General features: G+C 38.0%; 1 protein-coding gene across 5 annotated transcripts in view; it reads left to right on the top strand.

Annotated features, from left to right (window-relative positions):
* Positions 1 to 10,685, top strand: part of CDC42SE2 (CDC42 small effector 2) — an 81,392-nt gene extending 70,707 nt beyond the window's left edge. For all 5 annotated transcript variants that reach the window (XM_005154904.3, XM_031054431.2, XM_031054428.2 and 2 more), the window contains 3 exons: positions 3,235 to 3,336; positions 7,786 to 7,903; positions 8,323 to 10,685. In XM_005154904.3, the coding sequence (XP_005154961.1) occupies positions 3,235 to 3,336; positions 7,786 to 7,884 (201 nt within the window). In that variant the 3' untranslated portion in view covers positions 7,885 to 7,903; positions 8,323 to 10,685. The remainder of the gene's footprint in view (positions 1 to 3,234; positions 3,337 to 7,785; positions 7,904 to 8,322) is intronic.
* Positions 10,686 to 16,174: the final 5,489 nt, after the last annotated feature.

The following is a 16,174-nucleotide window of genomic DNA, read 5'->3' as shown; positions in this document are numbered from 1 at the left end:
TTCTGAAGTAAGAGATAAATGTGCTGCCTCTCAGCTTCTTTCAAATTAAATATATTAAATTTACTGAAGAGTCAATCTATGTGTTAATTCTTACTATTCATAGAACACTGGTGTTGCATGTATTCTTAGAGGTACAGGGCCTCACAAAATACAACTGCACAGTAAAATGAAGGTAGAGCTAGTGTTTACGGTGTCCTCTGTAAAAGCTTTGTAACCTTTCCAGGCATGCTCCCCTGCTCCTGCTTCCTGTGTTGCATTCTTCACACAGAGGTGACTTTTTACAGTGCTCCCTGTGTCCCTTCACCCATGCCATTTGGTTATTTTGGCTCTGGCTGAGGCTGTGCCTACAGAAATGACACATCCTAGCAGGAGCAGCTCAGTGTCAGTTAGCAATGCTGGTGCTTCATCCCAAAGAAGTCTAATTTGTAAACTCCAAGATTCCTCTGAAATTAAAATGGAAGCATGGTAAATGTGGAATGGCAAAGTTGCTTCAGAAGCATGCTCATGATCCAAGCTAAAACATTAGTATAAATGCAAGCTGAGCTCTCTTGCAGAAAGAACAACCAACCAAACCAATGTGTGATTGGCTTTCAGGGTGGATGACTTTGTGGTCTTAATGTAGCAGAGTCTTTACATACTGTTCCATTGCTTCAGGGAGATCACATCACTGGGCTCTTGCTGGGGTGTAACTGGCTGATGGCCTCTGATACAAACTCACTTCAGATAAGAAACAATATTTGGTGACAGTTCACTTTAACTACTGGTTACTGGTTGACTAGCAGATGATTAGCAAGAGAGTCATTTACAGTCACAAGATCCAGCATTCTAGTTCTGTTACTGGCATTACAGTGATCTTAGCAGCAAGTAAAGGAGGAAAGGAAGTTGAGTTGCACAAAGAAAGGATTTGGTTGTTTTCAAAACAAGTAAATTAAAAAAATCTGAAAGCTTTGGGATTATATACATTTTCTCTGCATCAAAACCTTGCATTTCAAAACTCTACTAAAACCAAGAAATCATGGCTTTATTGTTTAGACATATAAATGAATCTAACTGTGGCTGTTGGCTATTTTTTGCCTTTTTTAAGGGAGAGAAGGTCAACTGCTACAGGCCTGAAACAAGTTTAATTGGAGTGGTGGGTTTCATACAGCACTCTAGAGCTTCTTTCTCTGTCAGTGCCACAGCATATTGCAATACTATATTGTGTAAATACAGCAAAGTGCATTTAAAATGATCACCAGATCTGATGGAGATGCTCCTTGTCCTGAATGTGTCAGATCAGCAGTTCTCATCCAGTGGAAGCAGAAGCCTGGTGTGGGTCACGTATGCTTTAATATCTGATATCATGCATAACTTAAGATATTGTATACTGTATGTATAAGTGAGCTTGACTTCCAGATTGAAATATTAATGCATTTGTGAGCATGGTAATAGATTCTGTTTGGCTATTTGTAGCTCTGTGAACTCTACTAATGTTTTCTGTAATTGAGACATCTCAGTTAATTTTCATAAACATTTTCACTATGAAAGGCCTCAAATATGTGAAGATGTTTTTATAGCTATAATTGTTTTACTTGGTTGATATTGTTAGACTTGTTGGGAGTAGAGCATAGATCATTCTGGTTTTGCTGTTTCTGTGTGTTTTATGTGTTTCTCCTCACCCCAGCTGTTAATATGATGCAATAAGGTACTGAAATGTACCAAAATCTGACTTTAGCAATAGGGGAAAGGTATGTTAAAGGATTAAATGTGTTTTGTACTTGCTGGCTAAGCCCAGTGACGTATTCTCATAGTTGTGGGCTATGATTCATAAAGATTTAATCTGTAGTGGTGTTTCAATAGCAGCTAGCCCACTCATGAGGCATGTACCTTCGTGTCTCTAGTCTGGGTGGTCTTACGATCTCATTGCATTAGAAACAGATATACTTTTAAAAATGAGACTGAATGGACTTTAAGATGATGGGAAGCTTTTAGTTAAGCTCTCAAGTGGTTTCTTAGCTGTTACATCTGTATTTTGTATGACACACCTTAAATGGAGATATTCATACTATTGTATGGTTATTGCGGGTCCGGTGGGATTTTTTTGTTTGCTTATTTTGGGGTGGGGTCATTGGTTGGTTTGGGTTTTTTTTTTTTTTTCAAATACAGATATGGGCATACAGTGACTGCACACTGCATGGTTTGCTCTGTGTAAGCTCCCTGGCTCTGGCCTAAGGAATAAGTTTTCTTGTTTTATTCCTTTAGATGAAATACTTAGCTGGAGGCAGGCAACCAAAGAAGATTTAATTAGAGGAAGTCCTTACTGCTTCTGGTCTTTCATTTGTATGTTATTACATTAATAAAAAATGAATCTGTGACTCTGAGAAGGCAAGGGACTATATGGGGGAAGAAGTTAAGCAATTGTTTTCTGTCTTACCATGTGGGAATCGGAGTCTCTAATATGGCATCCTTCCTCACTATTGCACTGCACCCTTTCAGCTCACACTATAACCATGCAGACTGGAAGTTATATGCATATACGGTATTCGGTAAAGGTTTGTCTGTGACTAATCCTGATCAGACTCAAGGCATTGTTCTGAAAATCGCCATGAAGGGTATTACAAATGGTGACGTAAGTCCCCATGGCATGCAAATCAGAAATTCTGTAAGTTAGTGTTTTTGTAGACTGTATTAATGCTCTTTGATCCTTAATTCTTGTTTTGGATGAGTAAACCTCAAATTTTATCTGTCACACCAACGTTTAAATACAAATATAGGCAGAAGTTAATGCATAAAATACTGCAAATACTGTTAATAAAGCATGGAATGTATTAAGGTAATTTACAGAAGTGTTGTTGACTTAAATGGTAGGTCCACTGGTACCACTCCTAAATACAAAGAGTGATATCAGTGCTGGTCTCATGGTCTGGTGTAGATCATAGAATCATAGAATGGTTTGGGTTGGAGTGAACCTTAAAGATCATTTGGTTCCAACCTTCCTCCCACAGGCAGGGACACCTTCCACTATACCAGGTTGCTCAAAGCCGAATTCAACTCTGCCTTCAAGTAAAAGATGCAAAGGACGGTATTGCCAGTGTCTTATTTAACCTGTGAATTTGGACTATGCTATTTGACTGTGAAAAAAAGTCTCACGGTGTATGCAGTATCCTATGGACAGTTAACTTTTATATTTTTGACACACATTGTTTTGCCTTTTCAGTGACTCTCATTTAGATGGTTTCTTTACCTTCCTTTCAGAAAAGACGGCGGCGGATTGACCGAAGCATGATTGGAGAGCCAACAAACTTTGTTCACACAGCTCACGTAGGATCTGGGGATCTATTCAGTGGAATGAATTCGGTAAGCATGAGCAGATGAAGAACATTTCAACTTAAACAGAATACAGGAACTTTGTATGTGTATATTGTGGCTGCAGCATTTTTTTTTAATTTTTCAACTATGAGAAAGAATCTCTATGAAAGAGACCAGCATCTTACTCCTGAATCCTAAACTCTTGCATTCAGGGTTATGGAATATAATTTTTAAAATTCCTCTATTTGTGGACAATACCTAGCAGATTCTGTATAAAGTGTATAGGCTTTGTATAGAATACTTTGTTCTGATAGCACGTATGAACTAAAATAGAGGTGTATCTAGAAAATATAGAGTACTTTAAAGAACTTCTGAATGTCTCATAGTTGATTAGACTTCTTACCTTAAATGCTTTAGGCTATTTTAAAATATAGTTTATGTAAAACTAATTTACCTCAGTTTATGGTGCACACAAATTTTCTTGGGTGTTCTTTTTGAGCTTTTTCTGTACTATGTAGCCCTATTTGCAGCGTGAATTATTTCCAGAGTAAAGCAATAATGTTAGAGGCAAGGTTTTGTGGCTTCCTGTAGATGAAAGGAGCAATAAATATTTCTATCTCCCTGAAAGTGAAAACCAGAAGGTAAGGCAGATACTGAAAATCAGCTTATGAGGAGAGATTTCTTGTGTATAGCTTCATATTTATGTGAAATGTCAATCTGTTTTTAAAGTGAGTAATATGCACCCTAGAAAAGGGTTGTATGTAGATAATGATGAAAATGAACTTCTTGACCTTAATAATACTCTTTAAAGGAAAAAAATGTTTTGAGATTAGAATGATGGAGAATACTTTTTGATAAAGGAGAAAAAAAGAGTTCTCAGAGGTATCAGTGTAGAAAGCAGAGCTGTAAAGGAAAGAGACCATTTTAATGTAGGCAAGTGAGGTCATTTGTAGTTTAAACTAGTTGACAGCTTATTGAGGTCAAACAAAAACTTTCATAACTCGGTGGATATTGGGGAAGGGCAAAGCTAGAAAATCTGACATGGCAAACAATATGCTACGTTTTCCCAGAAACAATGTAGTGGATTGGAAGTGATTTGTATGAAAACATCTCTAAGCAAGTTAAACAGACAAACATAGCTTCAATTTAATAAAATTCAGTTAAAGCTAATTATTCATTTAATACAATATATTACATTAATATTGAAAGCCATTATAAATTAGAATAAATTAGCAGGTTTCGTTTGTTGGGGTTTTTTTCGTTTATTTTGTCTTTTCAGCATAGCTTTTTGCTTTTATGTTTGTTGTCCCTCTTGTGAGAACCTTCCTCATTCTCACAGCTGAGATGCCCCCTGTGAGAATTGTGGTGATTGCCTGCAGCTTTGCTCATTCACCTCAGACATTTCCCTCTGCTTGCCCTCGTCTTTGCCTTATGTAATATCCAGTTAATCTCTAGGTAGTAGGTAATTGTTATTGTCTCTCTACATAACTTTTTCATTTTGAGAGCTTCCAACTGGCTATCTCCTTCTCTCACTTTTTTTCATTTGGATAATATGCTGTGTCAGTGACTAGAGTAATTTTTTTGATCCCATATAGAATAGATCTGTATGCAAAAAATAATCCTGTTTTTCCATCTCACTTCAGAAGCACAAATCTCTGATTTTTTCACACTGCTATTTTCCTGCCTCTTCTGTGGTAACTTAACTGTGGTAATATTCCATCCAGTCTCCTTGTTAATTCTTCATGGTGTAAATTCCAAGACTACAATGTTAACTTCCATATGTTTTTCTGCTGCATAAGTTCCTTTATAGTATAGACATTATAATCCTTCATGAACCTCCTTGTGCCTTCTCTCTTCTGAATACTTTAAGGAGGGCCTTTTGCAATTTCATTAGCTTTTGCCATATAAATTTGGTTCTTATTTGCTATCTGGTCTATGCTTTTTTTTCATCAGCATTGTTCTATATTACATGCCCTTATGATTCTGAGCATAGTAGCTTTCTGACTACTGAAATATTTTGCTTTTTTCTTTGCTTTCTCTGTAGAGCGTCTCACTCCTTTGTCAAAGGTACATTTAATCAGTAGGAGTCCTCTGTGCACTGTTTCTTTCTTATTCCCATCACCACCACCTTTTATGTTCATATTCCAAAGTGATATCTCCAATTTTCTTCTTCTGATTTGTATTCCTCTTTTTAGTCTTTGAGTTCATGTATTTTGTCCTTTTCTTCATTTTCACTTTTCTTTCTCAAAGAAATTGCACCGTCTGTGCAATTTCCTAATTCTAAAAGGAACGGAAAGAAAAGGAAAGAAGAAAAATTAATGAGACATAAGCAGCACAACAGATTGTATGATCTCTAATTGGTGCAATCCCCTTCGCTTTCCAAAATCTTTAAATTCTTACCCTATCTAAATTAGACATAAGAGAGAACAACCTTGTTCCGTATCATCAAAGGAAGGCAACGGCGTCTTTGAGAAAGAAAAAAAATTACTGCATTTCATGGTGCATGTTTTTGTAGCTCAGACTGCCTCAGGAGGAGGAGGATGCTTCAGGAGTAACACCTGATAGCCTACAGCTGTTACACCTGCTTTTGCTCAGTGTTTTTAATGCTGTGTATCTTCTATAGAACCTTTCATATACAAAGCAGCCACTGAACTGCTAATGCAGTCAAGTTTAATTTGCTGTGTTCTCTTTGCTTTAGATGTAATAGCCTCTGTGTTTTAGACTGATACTTCCTTACCCACTAACATGAGCATCTGTGTTTGTGACTCAAGTACCAGAAAAATTATTCTAACCTATACAAGTACTCAAAAGTTTACACTTCAGCCAGCCAAGTTATCAGGCTGGAAGGTGACATGGCTTAGAGATTTTTTTTCTAGCTCTTCTTCACTAGAGCAAGGGTCATTCAGGTGAAATTAATGCCATCCTCAAGTCATTCTTGTGAGTACATCTACATGTATGTCAATTATTATCTGAGAGAGGGAAAAAAAAAAAAACCACACCACCAGAGTAAATTCAAACTCCTTTTGTTCCAGTGAGCAACAGAAGATGGTTGGTGCATGTGACCAGCTTGATAAAATGTCAGAGTTCTTAAACACGACCCCATAAATGTGGATGCGCTTATCCACACTTTGTTACTGAGTTTGTAGTCTGTATTGGCTCTGAATACTTTTGCCCTGAGAAAAAATGCAACTATAATTTTACTTTGCTGCTGTAGCTGTATCATGTATTTGAGCAAAGCACCAAGGTAGAAGATGATTCTGCATTGAGTTTAGATACACAAAAAACTGATCTTTTGCATTTTTTTTTTCTCTTTCACATTGGCCTTGCGAAACTGTGTGTTAGAAAGAATTGTGCTGGTTCATTTTGTGTGTGTGCATGTGTTTTGCTTTGCTGTAGAAAAGAATATATTTCTTTTGTCTTTGTAGACGGGGAAAATAATGTGCAAGCTACTTGGAAATATTGCTCCAGTGCTGTTTTAATGCAGTTTTCTAGTGTTGTTTTGAGGTCCCTGTGAAGGAGCATACACGTAATAATTGCTAGTGATGCCCTGAAGGCATAGGCTTTGCTGCAAGTTCAATTTCAGAAGCTGTAGCCTTCAATATATTATTTTGTGCTCATTGTGTACTTGTTATGTATACTCTGGGGTACAGAGGGAAAAAGGCAAAAACCTTTAATGCTGGAGTTGTCCCCCTGCAGGCACTTGGACATTATTATTTTGACTCATGCAACACAAGCAGTAAAAAAACTATGGATTCCCTTTTCGCTGAGAAAGTCAGTGAAAGCCATAGAGGGATGTGTGTGTCTTGGGGCGAGAGGGGAAGCGTTCTTTATATATTTCTTTGCATCAGGCTAAAAATACCTTCAGATAAGCTATTTCCAGGGAAGTTGGTAGACTGAGTATGGTTTAAACAATACATTCTCTGCCATCTAGAAGAATAAAGCAGTGAAGGAAAACAACGTATGCTGTTATGTTAATAGATAAATAAAAAACCTTTCACAAACTAAAAGCTCCTTTTGGTTTAGAAAGTCCTTTTTTTTTAATTATCTGAAGTTAGCCATACGGTGCAGATATTTTGTAAGTGGTCTGTTACACTTCTAACATAACAGTGTCAACTTCTCTGATTTATCATAGTTGCCAAGAACACTTTCCATGTAACGAGGTAAATTATAGCTTGTCAGATGGAGTGGAATTGGATACTAGTAAGAGATATGATTAAATTTGTTTGAGTAATCAAGCCTAAATCAGTTTTCTTTAGGAGAGAGGAAAAACTTCTGCTCAAGCATCAGTTCTTCCCTCTCTCCTCATGAGTTTGCCTGCAGAAGTGAAAATTCCAGCAAGCCTACCCTGCACATGTCCTCATGCAAAAGGAATGCAGCTTTAATGCTAAAGGAGCACTTGAAAACCAATCCTAAACAAGAAATAGAATTGGAAGCAGGAGGATACCATAACTCACTGCTTTTCCTCTTTTCTCTGCCCCCTGTTCCTTCTGTCTCTAGGTGAGCTCAATTCAGAACCAAATGCAGTCCAAGGGAGGCTATGGAGGTGGCATGTCTGCAAATGTTCAGATGCAGCTTGTAGATACAAAGGCAGGATAACCCTGGGGAAACCTTTCCAGTAAGTATTGCACTGTGCACTGGTAGAGTAGTAAGAAAAACAATCATACTACTTCATAATTAGCTACCTATAAATAGCTGCATGTTTATGATGCCCAATTTTAAAATGCATTTCTGAGTAAAAAATACTATGTTATGTAAGCACACTATCCTTTTTCCACAATGAACTAGAGCTTGTCCAGACTGCATCAGTCTGTCTGTAAGCCTGTTTTATATCAAAGATGATGTAGGCAAATCTTTGCAAGTGAAATTAGTTGTGTAATTTTGTGATATGTTTAGTATACCATTATTTGCAACAGTTCAGTCCATTTAAGCGTAGTCTGTAAGGTGTTGAATCAATGAAAAGCGATGTTAAAAGTAGGAAAAATGGTCACTTAGAATGTTCAAAACTCAGTTTAATGTGTGGTTTTTGTCTTCCAGGTTCATGTGGGTTCCTATATCTTCTTTCCTGTGTCCTCTTTTTTGCCTTGGCGACTGCTTTCTGTGCTCATGACAAGAGAAGTGATGACTCCTTCACCCTTTGTGATTACTCCAGTGAAAAGTTGCTGTTCTGCTCTGATGATGATGCCATTTATCAGATTGGTCCAACCATGCCTTTCAGTGGCATATACATGTTTGCTTCTACCAGAATCATGAACATAGAGCTGTTTAGGATTGGTTTTAGTTTTTTGTTTGTTTTTAAGGCAAATTAAAGCACCAACCTGAGCTTCCCTAATCCCTCACAACTCCTCACAACGTTCTGTTGCTTTTTAATCATTAAATCTTCTGTCCACTAAAGTCACATAGAAATGAATGAGTTTCCATTAATGTCTTCAATCACCTATTGTTCATACCCATTTTTGAAAGATCTAGGACCTGCAAGCACAAATTATTATTTCATACAAAATCAGCAGAGTAGATGACCGCATGCTTTGTGAGGTTGCTTTGTATGGTGGCCCCCTTGGTGCTAAGCAGGAAAACAAAATAAAAATTGCTTACTGCAGACTGGTGGAAGATTTTGCTGTGGCACCAAGTCATGCCTGTTTCTGACAAAGGATTTGTAACTTAGCTGCTTCAGAATTATGTTTTTATTTTAGTTATTATCCAGCTGGTCTTGAAGTAATAAAGACAGAGCTTGCGTTCATGAGGCATTTGTTGTAAATGTTCAAGTATATTTATTTTGAAAGAGTTGACCTTGAGACTGTAAACCAGTGTAGTACCGTATCTAAGTGTTGTGGAAGCGCTTTAGTCTATTTAAAAAAGAAAAGCATAAGTTTGGCTGCTTCTTTTTCTTTTTACAGTTTTTCTTAATTTTAGGCTGTATGGTCATTTCCAGTAGCAGCATGTCAGACTGCCTGCAATATTAGCTGAAAAGTTTAGTAGACCTCTCCAGTAGTTGGCAGTTTCTGTGTACTAAATATTTAGGGGCCATGGAAGTTGCTAAGAGCAACATACTAATCTGGCAGAACAGATGCCAATGAAAACAACATACAGGGTGACTTTTTACTAAGTCAGTAAAATGCCTTTTGCTCAGGTTCCAAAGCATGTTTCTTTCACATGTTGTGAAATTGTATTTTAATATTGCACTGTTTTCAGATCTCTCTATAAATGGTCCCTTTTTTTCCTCCTTGGTGGTGGTTTGAGAGAATTCAGTGATTTGAGTCCTGGTTGAGTTAAATTTTTATGTGGGGAAAAAAATCATACAAACAAGGCATAACTGAGCCTAGTCAGATCTGGTTTTACATGTGAGCACTCATGTTCATAAACATGGATTGCTGTCAATGATTCTTTATTCTTTTTCCATACTTCCCCTGATTTCACATTGCAACAGCTGTCAGCTTGATAAAAACATGTATGAACCTACCTAGTCTTCTCTCTCAGTTCACAAACAACACACAAAATGTACGGCCATGGTGGTAGTTTGCCTTTCCGAAATTGTATTCCAGTGGTAGGTGTCAGTTATCTGGTTCACTAGCTCAAATTAGGTTAGATAGTCTTCACTGATTAAAGGTACTGATTTACAACAACATAAGATCAAAATGTTCAATTGTCTGGGTGCGTAAGCATGGCAGTGCAGTTATGCATTGTTTTTCTTTAGAGGTCAACATTTCCAATGCCACTTTATCAATGAGTCTTAAATATACAATGATTACAAAATAATTTGAACTTTGTCATTGGTAATAGCGACTTAAATTTACTTGCCAAATGTATCTTGCACTTGCCAAAATGTTTTCAACTCAATAACCAGGAGAAAAAAAATGGCATATTTTTATAACAGACATACTTTTTTTGTACATTGTGTTCATTCTTGAATAAAGTCAGTTCAGTGTTGGCTTGGAGATATTAAAAGGAAAGTATTGACTTTTATTCAATAAATGTTTTCTTTCAGTTTGTGGCCTATACTTTTTCTTTTCATAAATAACATATGCATTAGAAGAACACTTGCAGCTTGTGGACAAACTTGTGGTGAAAATTCTCTGAAGAATAACTTACTAGTTTCATTGAGTAATTTGTAGTTTTTTGAGTGTTTTGACCTTTTTGTTGCCAAGTGGATTAAACCATAATTTTAGCAGCGGTTTTTGTTGCATTGATTTCATGTGTATAGCAAGGGCTTCTGCAACTATCTTCAAGGAAAGGTTTCTTAAATACACTGGAAACCTTCATATACAGGATTTCTTTTCTTTTGACTGCAACTGATATGTGTGTTATTCTCTTGATTGTGATACAGATTATTGTGGTCATCAGATTACCTGTGGTAATCATCCTAATACACACATCTGTATTAAATATACTTGCAAGGCGCAGTATTGTCTACTCTGTATTTGGCTCAATTTTTATATTTGACTCTCAAAGTTAATTGATGAAGCACTAATTTAGTATTTTAAAGTTCATGATAAATTATTTTGAAGACTGATAATGAATTCTTTAGCTCATAGGAAGTTCTTGAAATTGCCAGTTGAGGAAAAAAGAGAGTTCTAAAAGGAAAGAAAGACCGAGATAAAGCCTTGAGATACCAATCAACTAGAGGGTTCCATTGTTTGAATGTTATGGTTATGGAAGCTTAGTACTATCTACAAAGGTGTATCTTGAAGAGCAAATGTTTTAATGTAACTGTCTGTAAAAACAAAGGGATTTGACCTCTAAAAGAACCAGCCTGCTTTCACTTTGCCTTTAGGCTGTTTACGTGCCTATATCAGTTGCATGAGTCAGTTTATCCCTTTTGTGCCTTTTTTAATTTAAATGAGAAGGTGCTAGGTAAGCAACCAAGTCTCTAAACATAGTCTTGGTCTAATGTACTCTTGGTCCACTGTACTCTGCTGTGATTTGATAGACCAGGAAACCCTCACCCTTCAGATCTATAAGATTAAGTTGCTAGGAAATCTTGCCCCATCTACATGATGATGTTCTAACCATGTACAATGCCAGTTTAGTCACAGCACAGTTATTCTAATTTCAGTATTCCTTGTCTTTTGGTTTTGGCAGTTTTTTGGGTTTGGTTTTGGGTTTTTTTTGGGGGGGGGTGGTGGTGTTAGGAAGCACTCTACAAACTACAATACTGATTTTTCAAGGTATAATTTTTAAGCTATTCGTATTTTGTGTATGTCCATGAGAATAGGACCCCTTCCTACTGAATGTAAAGTTGATTTCTTTGAGCTTTATAAGGATTCTCTGGATCACCAGCACTTTATTGTGTTTCCTGATCTCCATAGAATATCTCTATGCATGCCACTCAAAAGATTTAATGAATTGACTGTACTTTCTCCCTTTATATGCCTTAAGAAATAAAGAAGTACTATGCCCCCTTCTGAAACCAGCAGGAAGCAGTGTAGAGTTTGCCCACAGAAAGTTTGTTAGGTTTCTATATTTGTGAAAACAATTTAATGGAAGATGGCTGGGATAGTACACAGTCCTACAGATCAAAAAGTTTAGGTGAAGATTTCACACAAATTGTGATCCTGGATTTTGAAGTTTTTTAATATTGCATGTATTTGAATTTGAATTGTAGAATTTCCATTCTTTATATCCCTTTTTCTATGATCACAGCTATTCACTGAAGGCTGTGCAGTATTATACATCATAATCTTATATTATGCACTATTTACTCCAGCATTTTCTTATTCCTTAAAACAGGTGTTAACATGACATAATGATGAAATCTGGAGTGAACTTTAGATTTAGTGGTATAGTGCAATTCCATGATCAGAAACAGTTACATCAGGACACAAACCATTTTTGGAGTAAAGGATGTTGTAAGTTCCGTATGTAGGACTTCCTTTATATCAAGTCATGTGAAAACATGTTGATTGCGGCCAAAGGCTACAGCTTCCCTATAAAGCAATTCTACTAACAGTAAGAAGATGTACAAATGATCATCAGCACAGAACTACCTTGCTTAGGAAATTCACCTGCCTGAGACTGATAGCACATACAACACTTGCCGCTGGGACGTTAAATACTGAGGGGATTGACAAGCAGTGAGCAAGATTCCCTATGAAAACCATATTCTGCTTGCAAAAATCTGTGCATTGAAGTAGAAATGGTAAATTTTAGATGATTCTTTCAGTGTTTGCTGTTAAGTGATTAGGAGCAATCTCTGTGCATAGATGCAATAAGCCAACATAATGGAAGTTACTGTTAACTTGAGTAAGTTACACTAAGTGCAAGCCATATTTCTTAATCATCACTGTAAATGTACAGCTCTGGCTAGATTCCTTGAAAATCAACAGAACATCCTTATTCATGATAGAGATCCTACCTTATGCGGTATTGGCAAATACTAACTCAGTATTCCAGTGAGCAGATCAAAAATGTTTATGTAATGAAGAGGAATTGCATGTGCTTTTCAGGATGTCAGAAGAAGAAAACCCATCTACTTTCACTGTATTTGTAGCACAAAGCAAACTGCACAACACTTGATACTATTGAAGCACCTATAAATGATATTAAAATATGCAGTACTCAATAATAAACTGACAACCATTTAATTGTATTTAGCATCCGGAATAATAATTGCATGGTCCTGACTGTAGTTTCATATACATGGCATTAAAGGTTATTGAAAATGACATGCTGGATTTGCCCATGATTCGTAGAAGTATTTCAAAGGCATACCAGTAAAACTGGGACTGGTCCTATCTAGTTATTCTCACAGCCTGTGCTAGCACTGACACTGATTTGGCTCTCAGCTGACTATATTAGGTACTGACCTACAGAAGAGTTTGTTTTTTTTAGCCAACTTGGTTAGTTTTAACCTGGATCCACTCCTTAATGTTTATCCAGAGTAAGAATGGGATTGGCATGGGATCAGAAATAATATATTATTGGGAACCCTGATAACCCAGCAATGGAAAAGCATCAAACTACTTCCACTCTTTGGGAGTACCATTTCCAGTTTTGCCTAGGTTATTCTGTTTGGTTTGTGGGCACAGAGCACATCGACACATTGCCAAGTGGTCAACTACATCATCACTAAGAGTTAGCTGGTCTCAGGCATTATGATTAATTTCTGCCATCAGTGCTAATTGCATGTCACCACTACTCAAGACTTGACTTTCTTCCTTCACACAAGCTATTAGAATTTACATGTTCAGGCTTCAAACAGGTTTTTTATTAAGCCAAGAAAACACAGTGTGCTGGTAGAGCTGTCAATAATTTTCTGAATACCAAGCTTACTTAATTAAATACGATGCAGAGTGGTATAACTGCATTTATGAAGGATTGAGCTGTCATGCAAAAGGCATTTTCATTTGCTACAGCTGTTTAAGCATTTGTGAGGGCTTTTCATGACATGGATGATCTACAACCAAATTTGGTTAGTTGTTTTGGGGGTTTGAGGTTTTTGGGGTTTTTTTGTTTTTTCAAACATGATGATTAGCAGAAAATAAAAGTATGGTGTTATGTTTTGTTTATGATGCTTTACTTTTGGACTTGGCTTGTAGTAGAAGACATTCCTGGTATGCCATGACACAATGCACAGAGGAGGACTGCAGGTAACACTGAAATTGGCTTACTCTGATTTTCCAGCAGCTCAAGAAGGTGTTGGTATATGCAAAGGTCATGATAAGTTCAATTAGTCCAACAGTGACTTTGAGGGTAAGAGATGTTTCAGCATGAAACAGTGAGGCACCCTCTATGGATACATATGGTTGATGCTAATGTACATTTTGGCACTCCACAGCTTTTTCCACTTGTCACAACGTCACCTAGTGGAGCAGTAACAATTGTCTCGTGTATGGTGTATACATTAAGTAGTAGAGATAATGCACAGATATGGGGACATTGTGCAGTGTTTCAGTTTGAGTGCATAAAGGAGAAAAACATTTTGGAAGGTGAAAATAAGGAATCAGCAATCACATTTCAGCCAGCAGTGTTCTGGGTTTGGAAGGATTGAGAACGCTAGGAAGGACAGATACTAATACTGGTTGAATGAAAAGAAAGGAGGGTAAGTGGGGTAGGAGGGTGAACTTTCATAGGTGGCCAAGCACTGTACCCGAGCCTATTCCCCATGGTGCTCTGTTCAAGAAGGGAGCTGTTAGCGACAGCCACAAAAACAGAGCCCAGTGCAGCAAGGCTTGTTCATTTTTCACTGTTTTAGGTAGTAGATTCCAAGCCAATTACTCTTTCTGTAAGTTGCAGCAGACATATGGTTTCCAGCTGGCATAAGCGAGATCCGTCGCAACAGGCACAGTAGGAGCAGCCCAGGGGAACAGGGCTGCATGGTGAACAGAGCTGGGAAATGAGAATCTTCGTCACAATTTTCAAGGTCTGTATTAAATGAAAATTATTTTCGTTAATGTGAACACATACAGGGCAGTGCAGTGGATGCCCATGCAGCTCCACATCTCTGAAGAAAACATTCAGAAGCCTATTTTCAAACCCATTTTCTAGAGCTGGACAACATCAAGATTATATTCCTGCTGCAGGTCCAAGTCCCAGTGTTTCTTTATACTGACTAAACCCACCCCCTCCTATTTGTTTACAACTATCCACAATTCCACAGATGCTGTTTTCCTCAAAGACAGCCAAAATGTACCCAGCCCAGCCTCTGGATGGGAATTAAATTGCCATGCCATGATTTGGTTAAGAGCTTCATCAGTCATTCTCTGAATCACAACCACAGCCCTGGAAATATATGACAGAAGAACACACTGTGGCTAATGCAACAGCTTTGTAAAATCTCAAACTGCAAAGTTACATTAAGATGACTGCGTACTAAAACAATTTTAAATAGGATTTTTAGCCTCTCAGAACTTGCTTTCGTACCCAAACACTTATAGCAAAGTTAAACTGCTTTTGACCTGTATAGATGCAGCAGCCTCTACTGTCCCCAACATGCATGCTGTACTGAGACCTAGTGATTTCTTTAAGAATGAGAGCCTGATGGTTCCTGGGGCACAGGGCACTTTTCAGCTGCCTCCTGTGCAGCAGTGCTTCAAATACGCACCCAGCAGCAGTGTGGAGGCCAACACAGCACCAACAGGACACATGTCCCAACCCAAACCACCAGAGCCGTTTGGCATGAGGGAATTCCAGTGATCCTTGTCAGTGCTTACGGGCATGGCAGCCACCAGCAAGCAGATCCCGGTGGAAGTGCAGTGGCCAGTGTGGTCCAGCCAGGTCTGTCATAGTGAGACTCACTCCAACACGTCCAGCCGCTACAGCCCCAGTCTCACCTCAGACTGAGCAAGTTGTTTGCACCACAATCCTGGGCAGCCCTGCTACCTTCCCAAGTGCAAATCCATATAGCATTGCACTGGGTTAAGTAAACCTGTCTCCAATAAGCTTTTCCAAGTCAGGGCACTTGGCCAGCTTTGGAGAGAGAAGTCAGGTCGGCCAGCTCCCTGCCCTCATTTAGTGGGATTATGCCAGCCCAGTCAGCTGATGGAAGGGCAACTGGAGCTGGTTATTCTCAATACAATAATCAGTGCTGTCAGTGCTTGGAAAACTGTGATTAAATATGTGCAGCTGCACATTTGGATCTCTTTCCCACTGAGGGAAAGAAACTCCCACACTCATGAAGAAAAACTCTCTATGGGACTGACATGCCTTCTAAATTTAAGCTTCTCTCTAACTAAGAAATTTCCACAGTCCTGTCCAACAAGCAATGCCACAGGGCCCATAATTCACCCCACCTCCTCACACTACCACCACCCCGCAGAATTAATAATCTTGATGTTCACATTACAAGACGTTTAACAAATTGCAATAAATATTTGGACAATTAAAAAGTGGGCACTGGCCTTCCTGGATGGACACTGTCCCTAGGTAAAGCCAGTTTCACAGCAAGCTGGAC

Source organism: Melopsittacus undulatus, chromosome Z (assembly GCF_012275295.1).
Source record: "Melopsittacus undulatus isolate bMelUnd1 chromosome Z, bMelUnd1.mat.Z, whole genome shotgun sequence".
Classification (NCBI taxonomy): domain Eukaryota; kingdom Metazoa; phylum Chordata; class Aves; order Psittaciformes; family Psittaculidae; genus Melopsittacus; species Melopsittacus undulatus.
The sequence above is the reverse complement of the archived record's forward strand: the minus strand, read 5'-3'. Positions and strand labels throughout refer to the sequence as shown.